Below are 22,777 nucleotides of genomic sequence, written 5' to 3'. Positions count from 1 at the left end.
GCTGGATCGATGCAATTGCGCACTGTACTCGTCCCTGTCTCGTTCGACTCGCGTGCGTCGGTGTGGTCGCTAGAAGCCTCCAGTGCTCCTCGAGAAGGATGAACCACCCAACGACATCTCCGCACGACTGGTGGACGTTTCGAGACTCGGGAAAGGCTGCTGCTGTGAAACTTCCAGTGGCGTCGTATTTCGTGTGCAGGCAGATCGAAACATCGAAAGCAAAGACGACGACGTTGGTGGCGTGTGGTCGAGCCCACCGTCGACACTGGGTGAGCCACTCGCGGCGTCAACATGCAAGACAGCATGCATGTATGAATATGTATACCGAAATGTCTCTATGGCATGACCGCAGTCACGTATGCGCCAGTCGCGTAGCTTCCATCGTAGAGGAGCAGGTTGTCCGGGCACAAGTACGGGCTGTCGTTGATGCGTTGGCAAAACGCACTCACGAGCGCATTTTGGTTGACCGCTTGGACCCGTACGAAATATGTTCGTCCGCTGACGAGTCCGTCCGACGCCAGCAAGTACAGGTTGTTGCCTTGCGACGTTTTCGTGTTGGTGCCAGGAAAGTTGGTCGAGAGCGACCACTCGACGACGTAGTTGGTCAAGGGAACCCCGCCAAACACGGCGCTGACACCGAGAATGTTGGGGCACGGTAGCGGCGCGCTGAGGGACCCAAAACACGGAATTCCGTGATCGGGAATGTACGGGGCCTGCCACTGCACGTAAATTCCCGTCGTGGGTGTTGTGACGGCAGCAGCAGTCACGGTGACGGGCTTTCCAGGCCGGACCAAGTCAGGGACTCCCGGAAGTGGTGCCGCGTCTTGCCCAACGCCAGCCCCGAGAGAATTCACGGCAAACACGCGGACGTAATAGGCCGAGAATTGAGTCAAGAGCGAGATCGTGTAAGCTCGTTGCGTGACGTCTGTGACAGCGACCTTGTTCTTGTCAGGAGGCAAGTTTAAGCTGTTGTAGCTGGCCAGGGTATCCCATTCCACAATGTAACCACTGACCGGATCCCCTCCATTGTCGCTCGGAGGCTGCCATGCGACCGTGAGCATGCTTGGAGACGTAATACCCAACACGACGTTTGTCGGAGCGCTCGGGAATGTGTGGGGGTTCAACGATGCGGGCGACGATGCGGCCGCAAGTCCTAGCCATGCCGTCCATATTACCATCCCGACGTCGATATCCTTTCCTACCTGTTCCTTGAGAATTCTGGGCCGCGACTTGAACAAAGTACGATTGCCCCTTTGTGAGGCCAGGAATGAGACAAAAGAACGGCGCGCCACCACTGAGTAACGTGACTTGGGTCGTCGACGGCGACCGGAAATCTGAATAGATCGACCACGTCACTTGATATGCCGTAATGGTGTCGCCGCCGTTGTCGTTGGGCGGACTGAACACCACCTTTAGCGACGACACCGAGTTGACTTGCAAACTCACGCCTGTGGGTAAGCCAGGAACGACCATCGGCTTTTGAGGGTTCGGGGCGAGTTGGGGCAGCGAGAAACCAATCGAGTTGAACGCAGACACACGCACGTAGTACAATTGTCCTTTGGTGAGCGCCCCGACCGCGGGAAGGACCTGCGTTCCAATGCAGCTCGGGTACGTCACTCCAGTCGTCACCTTGGCCGCGGCCACTTGGTAGTCTGTGTTGGCACAGGCATTGCCGGCACAGTTGAGCGATTGCAACGTCGCAATCGGTTCGAAAGCATAGTCGTCGCCACCATCTTGAAACGTGATGCTCCACACATACCCTCCGTCGGCACGTTGGGCAGAACGCGTGACGACGACGCCGCGAATGTCTTGCAGCGCTTGGACTTTGTACTGCATCGACCCCGACAATCCCTGCCGAGTCACGTCGCACGTGTCGGTGCAAGTTGGACAGCTCGTGCAGTACACCAACGACATGGCGGGCTGGGCACCGAGTTCGTCCGAGCCCATCGCGACCGCATTGAACGGAATAGGGTCGGTAGTCATGACCGAGTTGGATCGTGTCAGCTTCAGCCGGAACCACCCCGCCGCGACCGATGCTGGTTGACCGGCATTGACTTTGCTCAACGTAATTCGCCACACCGCGTTGACATTGGCAGTCGAACACCACACGTCCTGACTGGCACGAGTCGAAAACGCGGGCGACGTGTCGTACTCCACCGTGTACTTGAGGATCGGCGACCCACCATCGCTGACTGGTGGCCCCCACGACCCCAACAATTGCGTTGAGATGCCATAGTTTACATCGACGCGCACGTTGGTCGGTGGCGATGGAACTTGCGTCGGTGGAAGGATCGATGCTGGATATGAAGCTGCGCGAGGGCCGAGCCCGATCGCGTTCGAGGCGGTCACGGACGTATAATATGCCGTGCCTGTCTGGAGCCCCGTGATCGTGTACGTCAGCACGTTGGGGACGTTTGTGGTATAGAAACCGTACCCAACCGCTTGTTCACCAATACGCACGTAGGTGTAGATGGTCTGGCAGACCAAGTCCAGCGTCGAGCACCAGGCTCCAGTCGGGAGCACGACGTTGTTTCCGTCGTACACTCTGGCGACTGCCGACGCCGGCATAAGTTTCGTCGCATCCACCGTCAGAGCTGGAACATTGCCGACTACCGAATGAAACGTAATTGCCCACGCAACAGTGTTGGCAGCAAAATTAGCACTCGCGATCGACGTGACCGTGACCCGCCCAACGGAAAAGAGTTGTTGCAGCACATTTTGTACAAAGGTGGCGGATGCCGTTGCCGGAATGAAAGTCGACCACGCCGACCCCATGAAGGACACGCGGAAGAAGCCAGTGATGGTTTGGGTAGGTGTTGCATGCGTTAACGTCAGCACCTGGACCTCGGGCACACCCGGAGACGTTGTTGTCCCTCCTGTGACTCCCGATATGGCCTCAAACACGCGACTTTGAATTCCAGAGCCGCCGGTCGACGAAGCAATCGAGAGTTGCAGCATGGGTTGGTTGCGCAGCGCCGACACAAACGTGATGGACCACTGATACCCTTGGTTGACATTGATTGCTGTCCGAGTGACTTGAACATTTCCAATCGGAAGTACGGCAGGCGTTGTCGTTCCCCCGATATTCATAAGTGCGTTTCGCATGTTCGCGGGGGTCGCGTCGAACGGAATGCCCCCAGAGAGCGCCCCTCCAAATGCCAACGTGAAAGAAAGCGCAGTGGGGGCAGCAGTCCACTTGAGCTCGACCACTTGGACTTCGGGACGCGATGCAGCTGTCCACCACTCGACTTGATAATATCGAAGTGGCAGTCCGCCCAGGGCGGCGGGCGCCGCCCATTGTACTACTGCCGTCGATATCGGAGCTGTCGTGAGCTTTGCTATGGTACTCACGGCAACTTGCGTCGGCGGGCCCGACGTCTGCGTTGGAGCCAAGGTGTTGGTTGCAATGGTGGCTCGACTGTATCCGACACTAGTCTTCGCCTTGACTTGGACAAAATACGGGATCCCGGTGGTTAGCCCTGTGATGTAGTACGTGAAGGGGCCACCTGGATACAGCTGAGCGAACGAAGCAATTGGCACGTCGATAGGGTACGTGCGACCGGGAGAACTGAACGTCGACACAGTGTCGACGTCCAGGGAGTACGCGGTGATGGCGCCGCCACCAAGGCCTTGACCATCTCGCAGCGCGGGCTGGATTTGCACTTCCAGGGACGTTCCTGACACCACGTACAAGTATGCTGAAATGGGAGGGTCCGGAAGGACATTGGAGGTCGTGACAGAGGTGGGGAATGTCCACTTGCGGTTGTCGGGCGGGGAGCCGGACACAGCAATCCTTTGCACGGGCACCGAGTTGACAGCTGCAATTCGAATGTAGTATGTCGTTGACATCGAGAGAGATTGAATCAGGTAGCGATACGGGGGGGTGCCTTGAATCGGCAACCCTGTGAGCACCACAGGAGGAAAGATGTAGAACAGCACGTCGTAAGTCTGAGCCAAAAACGGAGCGCACGAGTTTGGGGCCACACTCACGGATGTCGCCGTGAGAGCTGTGATTGTAAGAACGCAGTTCATGCTGCCGAGGGTCAGCGACTTACCGACTGCAAGTAGTGCAGTCAGGTCGGCCGTGACAGTAACAACCGATCCAGTAAATGCGGTGGCGCACGACCGGCAAGCAGGCAGCCCATGCCTGAACGTGGTGGCTGTGTCCCATTGAAGAATATACGCGGTGATGTCGTTATTGTAAGTCGGCGCGACGCGGGCAGGCGCGAGGTTGGGCGGGGAAAAAAACACTTCGACTTGCGTGCCAGACACGACAACAACGTTGACAGTGTTGGGGGCATCGGGGATTTGTCGAGGCACGGCTTGGATGACAGGTGTACGGGGACTCTTTCCGTTCGAGTTCACGGCATCCGCTTGCAAGAAATATGTTGCTCCCATTGTCAGGACGGGGGCGGTCGCTTGGTCTGGAATGTAGTAGCACTTGCGGCAGGAATTCCCTTGGACGACAACTTGACCATCGAGAGGAGTGAGATTCACTTGGCGTGGTCGCAGCAGGCTCAAAGTTGCCGTCGGGGACAACAGCAGCAAGTCAACTGTCCAAATGTACCCTTTGGCCCATTCGTGGATGGTCACCCCAGTCGCAGTCTCGCCTTGGTAAGCTATCGGGTTGTTGTTCAAGTCGCCCAAGTAGAGCTGCGTTGTGGGCATGTCGGGGGATACAAGGTCGCTTACAACAGTGTACCACGTCCCGCCAATATTCACGGCAGTACCAGGAACTCCGTAGCGCAACGAAGCAAAGTTACACGTTTCGCCGGCCGAACAGGTCACGTAGAGCTGCCCACGTTGGACGTCGACTTTGCCAGCAACAGGCTGAAACGACAAGCTCCGTGACACCGATGCCGTTTGAATCGTTGGCAACGTCTCGAGGGCAATGCGAAGGTCCATCGCTGCCGACTGCGAGTTCAAAGGTGGAGTTGTAGCTCCTTGGAATGCCAAGAAGAACGTGCCACTCATGGCAGTGACCGGATTGACATAGATGCCGGCAGTGGACAGATCGCTTGGAGTGATCACGGGTCCCCCAGAAGGGGTGATGCCGCTACCCAGCGCACCGTACGTACGATGGAATGTGATTGTTACAACTTGAGCAGCGGCAGCCACACAGAGGAATGCTTGGGACGCCGTCGTGACCGTCACGCTCCCTGCTGGCGCCCCCAGCAACGTTTGGAGCCCAGTCGCGACTTCGCTCAAGAGCGTGTTAAATGGAAATGACTTGGTCAGCGTGCTTGCCGTGATTGTCACGGAGCCGACGGTCGCCGCACATGAAAACGCTAATACTTCTTTGCGGTAGTTTGTCACTCCAACTTGCACCGTGGTGACGGCGTTGTTTGTATCCGACGACACGAGCAACGGCTGCGGGCCAAACTGTCCTGTGAACGTCACGGCAAACGATGTCCCGGCAGTGACAACACCGACGAGCGGGCTCACCGCCACCCCACCTTGGATCGTACTCAGTCCATTCAAGATGGTTTGCACCGCGCTGAGCTGCGTCACGCCCACGAGAATATTTGCCGTCGCAACGCCTCGGAACGACAGCGTGAATGACACACTTGCAGCATCCACGGCAATGCTTTGAATGGCCGACTTTAGAGGCAGCACCGTCGACGACCAGGCCAAACTTGGGGCCGTCGAAATGATCTTTTGCCGGGAATACAAAAGCTGGTCGTCCTGGACAACATACCGCTGGGGACTAGCCACAAACGTGTTGGACGTGTCCCATTCAATGCCGTACCCGGAGACTGGGTCTCCGTTGTCGGATGTTGGCGGGTCAAACGACACCCACAGACGATTTCCCGACCCCATGGAACCCTTTTGCTCTTCGCGGACTGTGACAACGGCCCCTGTCGCTTCGAGTTGCACGTTGGTCGGGATCAGTGGCGGTAGGTCGCCCCCCGTCTTGACATCATCAGTGAACGTGATCCACCACTCGAACCCCCCTTCAAAGTCAGGTCCGATGCGGTGAATGTTGAGCGCTCCAATCGTGCTCAACGCCTGCAACTTCTCTTGCATGGACGACCCGTCGCCCACAGCCATTGCCGCCGCATTAAACGCAATCGGCGTGGTCGTTTTGCCGCGAAAGCCGAGCTGGAACGTCCCCCCCAACGCATTCCCGCGCACGGTCTCCACGACTTGAATGGTCGACCCGATACCGTTCAGGAGGTTTGTCGCGAGCAAAACGGGCAACGCGCCTTGGTACGTCAAAAACGAAATCGTCCACGTGTAGCCTCGTTGCCCTGTCGGGCCTGTCCGCGTCACGGCAACCGATCCAAGCCACGACATGTCCTGCAGTGCGTTGGCCATGGTGGTTTCGTCCGCGTCAAACGGAATCGGGTCACTCGCACCGAGCATAAACGACCCGCTCAGGACGTTGCCGTCTATAATGGACTCCACAGAGCACTTGGACCCTGCAACCGCTTGAAACGTGGCGTCCGTGCCACAGATAAACAACGGGACGTCCCCATCTCGCTGATCAAACACAACAGTCCACTTATACCCTCCTCGGCTGTCTTGGAGCGATCTCGACACGTACAGCCCGGACCCGACCATCGGCAACCGCGTGAGGTCAGCTTGCAATTGCGCTGGTGTGCTCGCCGTCGATCGGAATCCCGTGCCATCCACAAATGCGTTTTCATGCACGTACGTGACTATCACGGAAGGGTTGACGCCATTCGTCGTGAGGACGTTGTTCTGGAGTGTTTGAAATGCAGTGCACCCCATGGTCACCGCCATCGCAGCCAAGTGATAGCGTGTTACTCCGTGGCCATAAAAGAACAGGTCGAAAATGTACCCATTCGGAGCGAGGTCGAGATCTTGCATGCGCTCGACGTACACTTTGTCAATGTTTGGCATCGCTTGTAAGATCGATTCGAGGGCGTCCGGCTGTACATTGAACGGGATGCACGCTGACGTTTGCGTTGCCCCAGCATGTGTCAGAGCGAGCTGGAATCCTCCCGTGAACAGCACTTGATCTGCTTTCACAAGCACACGTTGGACCGCTGTGTCAGTCCCCATGGCACTTCGAAAGTTTTGCGTGTGCGACAACGTGTACGCAACCCCACCCATTGTCGTGAACGCCGTGCATGCCGCGCACGCTGGAGTTGTCGTCGTGTCCCGAATGATTAGAGGAAGGACTTCGCCAGCGACTGCATTGCCCACAAACGTAATGGAAAACACATACCCGTAGTTGTACCCAACCAAGGCATCTCCTTCCCGTGTCACAACAATGTCCGCCGCCGTCAGCGCAGTCGTCAAAACGAGGGCGTCCGCGACTTGCTCGGCTGTGGAGCTCCAGCTCAACGCCGCCGTCGAGTACTGCGTGTGCGTGAATGTTCCCGTACCGGACGCGACGGTGTCCGTATACACCAGCTGAAATGTCCCGCCCAGTATTGGGGCGATGGCCGAGATCGTGATGACTTGGACGGTCGGTTGGCGGAACGCCAGATTGCCCGTGAGGCAGTTGGTGCACGGATCGGCAGTGGTAGTTAATGACTGCACCTCTGAAATCACGGCTGCTGCCGTTGTGACCGTTTGGACTTCAAGGACATGGCGCGCGGCGGATTTCACGACCTGGATCTCATTCACAAACAGGTCGTAGCCCGAGAGGAAATTCCGAGGGGACGTCGCAACGCTGCTCGGGATAATCGTGGTTGAGGCTGAAAACACACTTTGCCCGACCGGAGACGTTGCCGACACTTGCATGTAGTACGGAATACCAGGAGTCAAGTCGTTCACTGTGACACTGTTGGAGAGAGAACCAGGGACGAAGTCGTCGAACCCACGAACGGGAAAACCCGCTGAGGATTCCCCGACCAGCGCTGGTACATTGCCAATGTTCGAGTCAAACGCAATCGACCACTGGAACCCATTCGCTTTGTACACGGACAGACCAGTGCCAACGCCAACGAAGGTCGCCGACGTGCTCGAGTCGGAAGCAAGCGCGAGCGGGACAACCGTGGGCGTAAAAAAGTTGGTGGCCGATCCAGCTCGAATGTTGGTGATCTCCACGGTAGCCGTGACGAACGTATTCGTTTGCGTCAACGCGCCCAACGTGCCGAGCGACTGCAAGTAGTAGATCGTATAGACAAATCCGCCCGGAGCTAGTGTCGGGTCTGGTCTCCGCGTGACGGAGACGCCGCCGACGACGCCGAGCCCTGTTCCAAATGCAACCTCCATCTCCGTGTCTTGCGCATTCCACAACACTTGTGTGTTGACTCCTCCCAGCGTCAGCGTGTACGTCCCAGGAGCAGCGATGTCGTTGTTTGGGTTCGACACAATGATCTGATCAACTTGAAACTTCTCGTCCAGGACGCGGAACGTCTGCGACACGGCATACGCCACAATCGAGCCGAGTTGGTCGCCAGCATACTTGGTTGTCAACGCAATCATGTTGCCAGTGCCACCGCCATCCCGTGCTGTCACGACAATCACGGACGATGTTGTTGGGAACGCCGTGCATCCGGTGAACACCACCGAAATGGGTTCGACGTTTCCAGCAACGGCATCGCCAACAAATGTCACGCGATTTACGAATCCATTTGAAGCTCGAAGAGGTGGAGAGTCTTGGAATACCACCACGCCACCTGCACCGATGGTGGACAATCCATTGAGCGCAGTTTGAATCACAGACCCCGCCGCATTAAACGCAATGCACGTGGCCGTAGTGGCACCCATGTAACTCAATTTGAACGTCGGAGCGCCTGGGATGGCCGCTGTTGTGTCTTGAACAATCAGCTCTTGCACTTCCGGACTTCCACCCGTGTTTACGACTTGAAGCTCAACTCGCTGCGAGCTACCTCCGACTTGGGTCCACAGCGCAGTACAAGTTCCTGCTTGCACGATCGTCAATGGAGCCACATACCCAAACGATTTCCCAACAAAGTAAATGTCGTAGCTGTAGCCGGGAGAGCCCGCGCGAACCGTTTTGACTTGAACGGAAGGGACACCAGTGACGAGAGGAGCGCACGAGCCCGTACCGACCGAAAAGATCTCGAGTTGGTTCACGTTCCCCAACACGTTGCTAGTTCCAACGCGCAAATTGCCGGAAAACGCAATCTGGTACTTGAAGCCGTACCCCCACGCGGCCGTCCCATCGCCCGTTCTGGTCACGACAATATGGCCGGTCATGACATTGGCCAACCCATTCAAAGCCGATTGTAGCGCAGACGCGGACAAGCCAAACTCCAAACATCCCGTTGTTGCCGTCACACCGTTGTTTGTGAAGGCCAGTCGAAACAGGCCCTGCGCGCCATTGACGACGGGAGAGTTGGACGTAAGGACGAGCTGTTGAATTTCCGTCACGGACGCGCCGCTGCCATGCCGTGCCACGACCACGGAATCCGAAAGGACTGCATTCAGTGCATCCTGGACCGCATCGCCCGAGTCCCCCCACTTGAGGCACGCGGTTGTCGCTGCGCCAAGTTGAAGCTTGTAATACCTATCCATGCACAGTTCAGTGCGAGAATTGAAAATGGCAACGCAACGTACCCAGCATTGTCGACAATGTTGCCCGAGTCTGTCGACAGCATCACTCGTTGGTGGGCAACATGACCACCTTGAACGATCGTTGCAGCAGTAGCGGTAGCACCGGTCAGAGCTGTGCAGCCCGTGGTCGATACTGTGAGCGCAGGGACGTCCCCCAAGACAGCAGATCCCACAAAGTAGATCGAATACACATAACTGGAATCTGCACCGTCGACCTTCACAGCGCTCTGTGTGACGGTGATCGAGTTGGCTGGTGCAGTCGCATCCATTGCCGTGACCAGTCCACTCAAGACCGCCCCCAAGTTGGTCATGTCGACCGGCAAGCACGCGGATGTGGCGGTATTGCTTCGATATTGTAACGTGAGCTTGAAAAACGGTACAGCACGATTGAGAGCTGTCCACGAAGCAGTCGGAAGGGATGTTGTGACTGTTTGGATTTCAACACCAGTCCGCGCAACGGTGTAGATGGAACCTCCAACGCGTAGCTGATGGCCTGTATACACAGTCGACGTTAAGAGGGTGTCCGATACAACCACGGGGGACAAGTCGCCGACTCGAACTCGCGACGACGCGAGTGCACCGGCCACAGGTACGTCGCCATTGCTACCGACCAACGCATTGGCAGTCGCAGGTCCAAACCGAATCAAGTCCCCAGGCGTAAAATATTGTCGAATATCCACACCCGCAATGGTTGCCGTCGTTGCGTCTTGCGCAATTGTCGCCGTTGCGCCTGCAACGGCATAAAACGATAGAAAATCTTGCGTTGTCGTGACATGGCTGATGTCTGGAAGTGTTTCCAGAGCTTGCATTACCATCGCCGCGGACGCGGCGTAGGCAATCGGTGGAGTCGCCGTGCCCATGTGGGTCAGCGTGAACGATCCCGTCAGAGGGGATGCTCCTTGCTGGATTGTATACATATCGACTGACTTGGCCGCTCCCTGCAGGCTCGACATCGTCACCGTCAACGTGTTCATGTTGCCTGTTCCTGGAGGGAACGTGAACCCAGAAAAGTCCCCCGGGTTCTTTAAAAATCGGACACGCCACCGGTAACCTCCTCGAGTTCTGTCGTTGGCGACGGGGAGATTGTCCCATCCACCAGCACAAGTTGACTGCGAGCATCCCGTGGTCGACGATGGAATCATGAATTTCGTCACACGCACAATCCCGAGAGTGTTCATTTCGTCCAGCATGCGCTCGAGGCGCTCTTGCGTTGAGTCAAAATGCACGACACGGGGGCCATGCACCGAGTGGTAATCGACGGTAAAGTCGCCGCTCAATGGAGCCGACCCCGCCTGTGTTTCCATGACGGTGACGGTGCAAGCACACGTCGGTGCGGTTAGGAATTGGACATCCATGGCGTTGATGTCCCCAGCACCTGGCGGGGTCATCCCTGGATTCGAAATGAACCGAATGAGCCACGACACGGCGCCATACTTGCCCAGCACGGTCTTTTGGACACTAACTCGTCGACCCACGGCCCAAATCCCAGTTTCGATCGCGGCATTCGAAGCAGCTTGCACCACTCGCAGCACTTGATTCTCTTGCGCGTTCCAAGGAAGGACCATCGTCAAGGGAAACGGACCACCGGTCAGCGCAGTTTGCATAGCGACGCACACTTCGTTCACGACGTCGACGTACGTCGTGGTCACCGACAACACCGTAAACACACATGAGCTGTACCCACCAAGGTAGAACCGATCCCCTGCCAGGAGCGTTGTAGCCAAGCCGGCAGCAGGGGTATTCAGCACAAACCCGCCGACGACAGCCGCACAAGTCGACCCGCCCGTCGCCCCTTCACACGTCACGTCCAAAATATAGCGATGTTCGACGCCAGGATCCCCCGTAACTTTGAACACGCTAAAGTCGCTGCGAAGAATCACGCCGTCGACGTTGACACCGCAATTCGTTGTCGACGCTTCGCAAATCGAGATGGTCGGGTTGGTCGCAACCAAGTTATTTGTAAACACGGTCAGTGGGGGCACGTTGCCGGGGGAGTTGCATTGCCCCGTCAATGAATCGTACTCGACGCAAGGCTCCTTATCGTTCAAAAACGTAATCGTCCACGAATACCCCCCCGTCAAAACGTCCACGGGGCCTCTCGTCACGGCGACGTTGCCAATGTTCAACATGCCTTCGAGGATTTCCTCCATGGACGTTCCACCCGATCGACTTTGCACGGCGGTCCCCCACGCGTTGTGCGCGATCGCCACGCTCTGTGCAATCCCTTGCTTCATGTGAGGGTTCGATCCAGAGTTGAGTTCGAGTCGAAATGTGCCCTTGAGAGGGCCGACACCTGGCGTGACCGTCGATACAGAACACGTAGCACTCCCGTCGTTTGCTGTGCTGGTCAATCCTTGCGGCAAGCATGCCATTTGAAGCCCCATGGCCGTCAACGGACCAACTTGGCGGCCCCATGCTTTGGAATACCCAGTTTCCCACACATCCGTCCACGTGGCGGGAGGTCCAATCCAGTTGCCAGGGGTGAACACGCTGTGGTCAGAGGTCGGGTCCTTCCACACGGACGACCGGAACGTGATCGACCACATGTAGCTCAATACTTGGGACGCCGCATCGGCGACGCCCGTCGATGGCCCGTACGGCCCGGTACGAGAGACAACGACCTTGGAAGGGCGAATCGAATCCAAACTGTTGATTTGCTCGGCCACTTCAGCGTCCGTCGCTGAAAACAGAATCGGACCGGTGGTTTGTCCGTTGAACTGGAGTTGGAACGTGCCACTGAGTTGGTTTCCTTTGATTAATTCGTTGTTCGTGATGGTAGCACCCGAGCCTGTGAGCGCTCGCGACGCAATCACGAGCGGCGCGACGTCACCACCAGTGTCCTTGTCCACGAACGTGATGAACCACGTAAACCCTCGCGCTTGTGTCGGCAGCGACCGGAACACCGAGATGGACGCGAACCCAAACTGGGTTTTCAGGTACGTTTCCAGCTGCGTGTCGGGATTTGTTGGGCCAGTCGTCAAGCTCGTGATGTCCGTGTTGGTCCCAATCACACACGGGGCGGCTGCGGGCACGCCATTGTACGAAAGAACAAAACTCCCTCCAACCTGGTTGCCATGCACACTGCCTGCTGGGGGCGTGAGCAAGTTGCTCCCGTCTTCGACAAGGATGACGGGGAGCGGCGTCGCGCCTTGGGCATTCAAGAGAAGGGTATCGTCGAACGTCATCGTCGGGACGTCCCATCCGCGCGAAAGGAACGTGATTTGCCACGTGTATCCACCATACCACCGCGACGACCCCGTGATGGGAAACGCATTTCTCGTCACGGCGACTGTGCCAAAGACCCATTCCGCGGCAGTGCCCACCGCCTGCAGTGCCGTCGTCATGTCCGCCTCTGACACGTCAAATGGCAGCGCCGCCGTCGGAAACACGACACCGTCCGACATCCGCGCCAGTGACAGCACAAACGTCCCGTAGATCATGCTCCCGACCGTCGTTCGAGCCACCGTACAACTTCGTGTGCCGCTTGAGATTACCATCGTCGTCACATCGCACGTCAAGAGCGGAATCGTGCCAGTGTGGCTCGTAAACGTCACATCGTACGTCGACCCAACAAACGTGCTGGTCACGACCGTGTTGCGCACGACTGTGACCGATTTACCAAGCGTGTTGAGGAACTGACCGGCCACGACCGTGTCGTCTTCGGGGTACTCGACGCTGCCAGATCCTTGGCGCATGACCAAGTTGGTGATTGCTGGATACACTTTGGCCACGTACACAGGGAGGGCTTTGCCGGAAAATTGGGAGCAGTACTGCCCCACGTTTGTCGTGTCAACTGTCAGCTTGGTCGCGGTGCTGCCCGATATCCCGTACACACACGGACCGATCTGAAGCACAGCACCGGCCGCCACCGTCGCAGTCAAATCCACGTTCACCGTGATGTCCGTGCCGTCAAACGCGGTCGCGCAAGTTGCGCAGAGTTGGGTCGTGGGTTGACATCCCGCGCTAATTCCGGCAAAGAGGCCGATCTTTTGCGTCGGGTCCGAGTACTGCTCGCATGTGTAGTACAACTTGAACTGGGACGCAGCGTTGTACATAGGCTGGCTCCCCGCCGTGTCTTCGGTCGCCACGGTTTGGACGCTCGTGAGGGCAATCAACGGCCCGAGCGTGCTTTGCAACGTTAGCGACGGCACGTTGCCTGCGGCTTTCAGCCCGGAAAATGTCACAGTGAACACCATCGTCAACGTGTTGGCCACGTTGTCGACGGTGGTCGCTCGGGTCACCGTGACAACTCCAACGTTGGCCAGCGATCCCAACAGCGTCACTAAAGTCGCGGCGCCGGCTGTGTCGCTCGTATCCGTCACGGCAGTCGTGACCGTCACGGTTTGGAGGACCATCTTGACCGCGCAAAAGGTACACAAGGTTGAGTCAAACCCCAGGATGAGGTTTCCTGTGATGCTGGCAGGCGTGGTAATGCCTGTAAACCCGAGCGAAAACGACTGCACTTCGAACACGCGAACGACGCCGACCGTGACCGTTTGGACTTCGGCCGTGTTGACGAGCGTCGTCCGGACTGCCTGGATTTCGTTCACGTCCGTGCCATCGAGCACAATCGTTTGAACTTCGTTTCGGTCCGTCGCTGTCGTCGTGACGGTTTGTACTTCGTCGACAACGTTCGCGCAAGACGTGGTGATCACTTGAACTTCATCGACGCCAGCGACGGTAGTTCGCACAGTCTGGCGCTCGTTCGTCACTTGCACCGTCGCCTCGATGTTTTGCTCCTCACTGATCGGGTCGGTCGCAAGCCACACATTTTGAATCTCGTGGACGAGTGGAATGTCCACGGATTGCATCGACCCGCTCATGTAGTCGCTTTGTTGGTCGTACTGAAACGTGTATTTCTTCAACGACGTGCCCCCATCGTACTTGGGTGTGGTCCACTCCCCCAATACGGACGTTGCGCTCACGTCGGTCAGCTGGAGGTCTTGCGGCACCCATGGCAATTGATTCGACAACGGAAGGGACGACGGCACCGTCGCGGCAGTTGGGCTGGCTCCGAGCCCGTTGAATGCCGTGACGCGGACAAAGTAGACTCCGTCGGGAGTCAACACCGAGGACTGGACCCCCGTCAGGACATTGCGCCCTCCAATAACATACTCGGACTGATCGCCCGACACCATTGCGTACGCCGCGGGCGAGTCAAACGTTGCCGATGTGTCCCACTCGACCATGTACTGCGTGATGGGCAGCCCTCCGGACCCACCAAACACAGCCAGGGCGTTCGATGGAGGCTGCCACGACACCAAATACCCCGTCGAGCTCAGCACGACAAGTTTGGGCGACTGTGGAGCACCGGGTGGCATGTTGATGGGCTGCAAAGATGACGGAATCGATGCACCGGGAGCACTCACGCCTCGGTCATTGACGGCAAAGACCCGTACAAAGTAAGTACCGCTTACCCGGACGGGAATGTTAAAGTAGTAGGGCCCGACGTTCCCGGCAGGGACCGTGAAAACGTTAAAGTAGTCGAACCCGGGGCTCCCAACATTGGCAAACGTTGCCGACGTATCCCATTCAATGCGGTACGATGCCACCAACGACCCGCCTGACAACAACGGCGACGTCCACACAACCTTGAGCATGGTGCTCGAGAGACTCATGAGCTGGACGTTCCGAGGGACGGACGGCACGCCACGGGGTATTTCGTACTGGGGCTGGCCCCACGACGCTTGGCCCCACCCTTCGATCGTATGCGCACGGACACGGGTCATGTACGGGACACCTGTCGCTAGCTGTGGAATCAAGTCGGACAACGTTTGAGCAGACGACACGCCATGGCAAGTGCTTGCAACGCCATTTGCTTCGCAGTACAGTGTCGGAGGCGTGCCCGGTTGAGTTATGGATGCGGCGATGGCGACACTGGGGCCGGTCAACCCGTCGCCATTTGGTACGATCACCTGAACGTCGGTGGCCGACTCACTCAAAAACTTGACGAACCAGTTGAACCCGTATCCGTTAACGCTGCGAGCGACGTCGACAATCGAGACGGTCGAAAGCGATTCCAGCGCTGCTTTCATGCCTTCCCCAGAAATGTCAAACGGAAGCGGCGGCGTCTCCTCCGACATGACGACGCCATTGACGGCCAACGGCACCGTGAGGCGGAACGAACCTCCGATGGGGGCAATGCCATCTTGAACTGTCGAAACGTAAATGCCGGGGGCGCTGCCTCCCCAATTGTCGCTGGGGCTCACAACCAGCGGAGGTACGTCGCCGACATGCATCGGCCCAAACGTAATGGTCCATTGATACCCGTTTGCGCTTCGGAACACTTGGACAGGAACCGTGGTGGTGGCAGCATCGGCATTCAACGTGATCGTGGTGCCTCCAGCTGCCAGAGCGGTGATAGTGCGTGACTGGCCGGCAATGACCAGCGCGTTACCCACGGCAAACCCGCAGCAAGTCGCAACATCCGTGATGGGGGCTTGCGCGATGGCAGTCGTCGTTGTCGCGAGCATGACATATAGGTTTGGAACCGTCCGGAGCGATGTCGTTCGAGTGACATAGACTGTTCCGAGGGACGGAATGCGCTCGAGCTTTTCTTTGACCGATCCTGCCCCAGTCGCCAATGCATTCCACGCAATGTTGGCTGTCGTGTAGCCCTTGTACGTGAGCTTGAAGAACCCGCCCAAACTCGGCGTGCTTGCAAAACTAGTGACTTGCTGCACTTCTTGGATGCCACGGGTTGCCGACGTCGTGATGGTTTGCTCGACAGGGAGGCCAGGCGCTCGAAACCATTCGACTTTGTACTGGTCGATAGCGGCCCCACCGGTCACGCTCGGCGGACCCCATGCGACATTGAGGGTCGTGCTATCTTGCACAGTCGTCATGACGTTGGATGGAGGGCCGGGCTGGGTCCGAGGGACTCCTGCTGCGAACGGCGACGAATTCGAACCAAACCCTTGCGAATTGTACGCCATCACGCGAACGTAGTACTTGGTGCCAGTAACAAGACCGGTCGCGCGGAATTGAAATGGGTTCGTGCCCTTGACCTTCTCGGCCACGGCGACCCGGCCCAACGTCCCGCTCGTGAACGCCGTCGACTCGACAATCATGCGGAAAATGTTGCCAGATCCCACCAAAACGTCGCTCTCGACATGGGCAAACGTAACAGACCACACCGCGGTATGGAGCGTGGAGCTGACGACAGTTTTCGTCACCTTGGCCGAATAAATCGTAGTCAACCCTTCCAGGGCGCGCTGTACTTCCAGTGCACTCGCCGTGACCGAGATGGGTGTCGTCGAGACGCCGTGAAAGGACAACACAAACGTCCCTGCCAGTGGCGACGCGGACGTCGTGTAAATATCTTGGACTTCGTACGTGAAGCTTCCCGGCACGATGTCTTGAACCCCCTGGGTGATTTCCCGCACCTCTACTTGCGGAAAATCGCCCTGGACCATGCTGTAGTCAACGCCGAGCCGGGCGAGGTTGCCCAAGTTCGCCAGGAATGTAATTTTCCACGAGTAGCCCCATCCCACGGCATTGCGCATGACTTTAATCGGTGTGCCGTCCGTTTTGACGTTGCCTGTGATGGACGTCAACTCGGCCGTCATTTGAGCGGCAGTGCATGCGACCGGCAACGGGTTGGTGGTGAACCCTCCAAACGACAGCGTGAATGTCCCTCCTTGTCCCACCGCGCTAGAACACGCCAAAGCAGATGAGATGCCGACGACAAGACGAACTGGTTTACCTGCGAAAGCTCGAAACCACCTCCTGCACTTCAAACTTTTGCTCGACTATCTGGTAATGGAAATCTGGCCCGGTGCTGTCAAATTCGGAGGATGCGTCCCACTCGATGCGATACATGTTGATGGAGGCTCCTCCGTTGTACTTGGGAGCTGCATACGTCACGCCAAGCCAGTCGGCGCCGTGTGAATTGCCAAATGTGACGCCACGTGGGGGCGACGGGAGCACAGCTGTCATGGACGTCGACGCGGTCGTCACAGCGCTCGACACCCCAAACCCCGCTTCGTTCTTCGCGACGATTCGAAGGGTGTACGGGGTCGCAGCACCGAGACTCATGTAATGGGGCCAGCTCGGTGTGAATGGGAACGTAGGCTGCATAACGTTGTGGACAATCGAAACCTGCGTCGCATCACCGCCCGCGCCGACTTGAAACGCAGACGTGAGGATGGGCGGATACCGAATGTTGTAATTCGTGCCCCAGAACGTCAGCGTGTGCACAAACCCGTTGGCCACGGGCAGAGAGGACACAGACACGCCGTCGATGACGGTGAGGAGTTCGAGCGCTGCCTTGATCGCTGCAGGGGCGGCACCCCACGCAATAGGGGCTGTGGTTTCTCCACGAAACGAAAGCGTGTAGGTCCCACCCGTTCCCACCGCACCTGCAGTGGCTGCGGACAGCTTGATCGTTTGAATCTGCGATGGATTGCCCAGCGTGAACGTGTATGGCTGGACCATTTGCGGGCGTATTGTTTTCAATCGCGGGGAATATCCACTCCAGTCTGGATTTGGAATCGCGTCGATCGTCGAGAGACTTGTCGAAATCGCCTTGAACACGATCGGATATCGGTATCCGCCGCCACTGACCCGCAACTTGGCCATAAAAATCTCTTCCTTGAGCACCCCTGTGAACGTCAGTCGCCTCGTTGTCGACGTCACGACCACAAACTCGCTGTTCGACCCATCCGACCAGGTGTACCAAAATTTGTCTCCAGCAATCAATCCCAAGTCGGACGAGGTCAAGAGAGTGTTCGGAAAGCCATGAACCACCGGAACAGACCCCACGACGGCCGGACCGGCGTAGTTGGACGCAAGGGTCACCGTCACACCATCGCCGTTCACAGCAGCTACAGAATAACTCGCGCCTCCAATCGAGACGACGCTGTTCGTGACCCATCCATGACCAGCCGCCAGGACAATGGTTGGCGACCCAACCGTAGCGGTAGTGACGACAGCGGCAGGGGCTATTGTCGAGACAACCCCATCCGCAAATGTCGTCGACGTTAACAGCATTCCGACGAACGCATTCACATTCGTGGCCCCCGCCACCATGTTTTGATCCAATTGGATGTCGCCGGCCGACACCCCCACGACCACGCGATCTTCGACTCCAACTGAGATCGAGTCGCCAATTGCAATAAACAAACTCGGATCGATGGGCGCGCCTTTGTACTTGACCGCCGTCAGCACGTTCGACCCAGCCACGGCCGTGACAGTCAGCGCGAGGCGAGTAAAGCCAACTTGGTTTGAATCGGTTGCAACGTTGGCAACAGGCATCACTGTATAGACGGAATGGAGGCTTTCCAGCGCCTGGATGACTTTGCCCATGGTCGCGGCGCATCCGATCGCCCCCGTCACTTCGCCGCCGAGGGCAATCGTAAAAGACCCACGAAGCGAGTCGGCCTGCGACGTGGACACGAACTCGACCGCTGGGAAGCGGTTGATCTCCGAGTTGACGCCCGTCACAAACGAATCGTCCACCACAAACACGTCAATGGCTTCGTCGGTGGGAGCGGAGAACGTAATCTGCCAGGCACGTCCGAATGCGTTGTGCCGGTTCATGGTCACATCGACTTTCGTCGACGCTGGCATCAGCGCTTGGATCGCCGACCGCATCGCGTTTACCGACGTCGACGCAACCCCCAACGGAGGAGTCACCTGTCCTCGATACGATAGCGTGAATGTACCGCCCATGGCTGACTCGGCATCGGCAATCACAGTTTGTACTTCAGGACTGCCTTCGGCGCACGCGCCTTCATACTTGATCGTTTGGACACGAGGCCGAACTGGCACCGACGGCACAAACGCCGTGCACGGCGCAGTCCCAGCCGTCGTCACCCTCAACGTAGGCCACTCGCCGGACGAGTGGTCGCCATGGAACACGATTCGAAAGGCCTTCATGTCAAATATCGCCAATGTTCGGGCTTCCCCACTGAAAGACGCGCACGTGGTCGTGGTGGGGTTGACCAGCGTTACAGAAATGGTCACGTCGTTCAAGGCGGCGGCAGCGCCAACGGAAAAGTCACAATAATCTTGATAGACATCCCATGGACTCTTGGCAACTCGGACAAGCGCCCCGACAGCCAGAGCGTCGGCTTGTGCTTGGGTGAGACCAGGGCCGCCCGTGCTCACGACAGTCAGGAGACCGGCAACGCTGTCGTACGTGGTTACTTTCGATACCGCCGAGCCGGGAAGGAGCATCGTCTTGAATCGGACATGCTCCTCCACGGACACTGTGTTGACACCATCGAGCGCTTCAAGGCGCGACTTTACAGACGCAGGGGTACCGCTGGCTGGAGCGTCGAACGCAATGCATGCGGTGGTTTCTTGTCCCAGTGAAAGTGCAAACGACCCGCCCGTGATCGTTGTCGACGCGAAAAACTGAACCACCTGCGTCTGGGATGACATCCCGACAACGTACGTGTCGCACCATGGCTCGGCACTTAGCTCCAGCAGCGTGTAATGCGCAGGTTTAGCAGGGGATGTCAAGGTGGTGATGCCGTAGGAAGCAATCAAGCTGCCTGAACCAGCCACCGAGGCTAGCGTCGACGACGTGATCGCCCATTTGTTGGCCGTGAGCATGTCGATGCCAAACGGTTCGTCCGTGAACGTGACTTGCCAGCGATACCCAAACGAGCCAGGCAATGTCCCAGAGACATCCATGCGTAGCATCGAGTGCATCCCCGCAGCAAAGCTGTTGGTGGCCGCAACAAGCGGAGTGACTTTGACGGACGTGCCTCCCACGGACGGGGCGACCGCAACTGTAAACTCGGCTTGGTTCACGAGCACACGCGCACCCACGGGTAAAAGCAAAACGTGCGCTTGTGTCAAGGCCGTGGTCGTCAGCGTCGTCAGCGTCGAGGAATACGCCGTCACTTGACTCGCAACAGTTCCAAGTAACACGTACAGCGATCGAGTCACTGTAACCGGTCGAAGGTTTGGCAGATGGTTGATGGCCGTTTGAACGGCTGAGGCAGACGCATCTCCCGGCAGGAACTGGGTCGTGCGCCCGCCATAAGTCAACTGGAAAGTGCCGTACGTGTCGTTCGGGATCGGGTTGGTCACGTCGATCGCAATGACATGTGGGGTCCCGAATGCGGCATCCGTGGTCGCTTCCAAGCGAAACGTCTTTAGTTTGCCCCCCGCCGCGTCGTTGGGGGCAAAGGAAATCCCCAATTGCGAAAACGACACGGGCCATATCGTCGACAGCGTCGGAGCCGCTGGGACATCAAACAACGTTGTCATCAAGCTGGACGCCCCACGACCATACTGCTGCATCGTGTCGGAGCCAGACCCGTAGCCCTTGGCATTTTTGGCAAATGCACGGACTACCAGGGCCGTGGTGGTTGGAAGGCCAGAGAGAACGGCTTCAAATTGTGGCGCCACACCTTTCGTGACTTCACCCACATCCACGGCGGCATTCGTGCCGACGAGTAACCCGCCATTCACACTCAACAGCGGCAGATCCCCCATGTTCGAAGTGAACGTGACCAACCACTTGAATCCATTCGGGATGGCCATGCGCGAGACGATTACACTCCCGATTGTAGGCAAGGATTGCAGCTTGGTCGTCATGTCGTCGGCAGTGTCGTCGTACTTGATGAGAACGCCCAGAGAGGCGGGCGATTGATAGTATGCTTGAAAATCGACGTAAAAGTAACCACCGAGCGGAACGATCGCGTCAGTGGCAGCGGTCACAGTAATCGACTGAACTTCCAAGACTGCTCCGCTAATCTCCGTCGACGCAAGCACGCGAGAGTAATCCGGAAGCACACCGACCCTGACACGCACAATGGACGCACTGCATGTCGGGCATGCCGCGCCGACCTCGTTGACCAAGCGAGCATCCAGACGAAGACACGGCGACTGGGGGCATGCAGTGGGGCCGAGGGACATGAATGTCACAAGCCACTGGTAGCCACGTTGAGCAGTTGGACCGACGCGTGTTACTTGGACGGACCCAACGCCTGGCAGGGCCTCAAGGCCAGCCACGATCTCGGCAGGTTCGGCGTCAGCATGGAAAGTTGCTTTTTTGCGCTTCAACAGCGTTACGTGTGTATCGGAGGATGTGGGCCAGTTGAACAAAGTCGTGGCGTCCGCAACAGCGCCGAACGTGATTTGAGTTGCGGCGATGGCGTTTACAGTAGCGTCAACTCCAGCAACTTGGATCGAATCGCCAACGGCTAGGATCGCCGTAAAGTCGGTACCGGTGGTGGCAACTGCACTGCCTTGAACCACAGACACGCGGCCCACGATTGTGTCCATGCCAAACACAGGGACATTGTTCGCACCTCGAATGTGCTTCGAGTCCAGAGGCACGACTGTGTCGGTAAACGGGGCGGTAGCGTGAATGCGGAATCGCTCGCCAGCGATAGAGATCACTTCGCCACGGCTCACCACGCCAACCAACGAGTTGGCCACAGTCGTCGTGGCAAATTTATCCCCGGCGTTGACGTTTACAACTTTGCCAAGACTCACCATCGTGCCTTCAAAACCCACGGAGAGGTCAAACGCTCCGCCAATGCCTTGCAAGAGCGATGACTCGGATGTGGTCAGCTGCCAAACTTCTGGTACGAAGCCGACGTTGCCTGTGGTGCTTCCTTGGGCGCCGGAGAGAGTCACGCGGCGATTAAGGGGCAAAAATGGCATGCAGGTTGCTGCACTGCCTGACACCAGTTGATTCTGGGCGCCGTTGGTCAACACACCGCCAATGAAAGTTATGGTGTACACGTAGCCCTGAGGCACGGCGCCAAACGCGGATCGAGTCACGGCGACACCGTCGATGTTCGTCAAGGACTGCAATGCCATGCTGAATACGTCACTTGACGCGTCCCATGGGATGCAGGAAGGAGATGTGGCAGTGCCAAGCGCATTCGTGTACGAAAGACGATAAGATCCACCCGTGATGGGGCCGTCGGGCGACTGGATGGAAAACGTTTGTACTGCAGGAACACGGGCGGCGACGTCGATTTTATAGCCCAAAACTGGGTCACCATTGCTCCCAAGGGGTTTTATGCCTTTAGGAGGTTGCACTTGAACGCGAATGCTGGACGAACTGTTGGGAAGGACAAGTAGACTGGTCGGGACACCAGGGACGTCCTCAGGATAGAAGACACATGCGTTGACGGGCAACACCAGGAGGGCAATCCAGTAGAGAAGCCAGAGCGTCCATCTCCTATGGTGCATGCTAGCCATGGGATTTGAGAGAGTTGGCCTGGCAGACGCAGACCGTCGCGCCACCGTTCCTTGTCGGGGAGATCTTCTTGGCTTGACGACCTTTCAACGTGCTATCCGGATATCT

General features: G+C 57.6%; 1 protein-coding gene across 1 annotated transcript; it reads right to left on the bottom strand.

The window, feature by feature from the left end:
- Positions 1–106: 106 nt before the first annotated feature.
- H310_00493 (hypothetical protein) lies at positions 107–22,742 on the bottom strand. The gene is made up of 4 exons (XM_008863307.1): positions 17,204–22,742; positions 9,502–17,151; positions 1,203–9,451; positions 107–1,153 (listed from the first exon to the last, which is right to left on the bottom strand). Exons 1-4 carry the CDS (start codon positions 22,669–22,671, stop codon positions 336–338), a joined length of 22,185 nt encoding a protein of 7,394 aa, XP_008861529.1. The 5' UTR covers positions 22,672–22,742; the 3' UTR covers positions 107–335.
- Between the last annotated feature and the right edge of the window lie 35 nt (positions 22,743–22,777).

This window comes from Aphanomyces invadans (genome assembly GCF_000520115.1).
Source record: "Aphanomyces invadans strain NJM9701 unplaced genomic scaffold supercont1.1, whole genome shotgun sequence".
Taxonomy (NCBI): domain Eukaryota; phylum Oomycota; class Saprolegniomycetes; order Saprolegniales; family Verrucalvaceae; genus Aphanomyces; species Aphanomyces invadans.
This window is presented reverse-complemented; position numbering and strand designations above follow the sequence as displayed.

Excerpts from the sequence above, each read along its gene's own strand:
- H310_00493 (XM_008863307.1), bottom strand. The coding sequence starts at position 22,671 with ATGGCTAGCATGCACCATAGGAGATGGACGCTCTGGCTTCTCTACTGG. Across the intron at positions 9,452-9,501 it reads AACATTGTCGACAATGCTGG|GTATTACAAGCTTCAACTTG; the intron begins GTACGTTGCGTT and ends GTGCATGGATAG. Across the intron at positions 1,154-1,202 it reads CCAGAATTCTCAAGGAACAG|GACTTGCGGCCGCATCGTCG; the intron begins GTAGGAAAGGAT and ends CGGCATGGCTAG.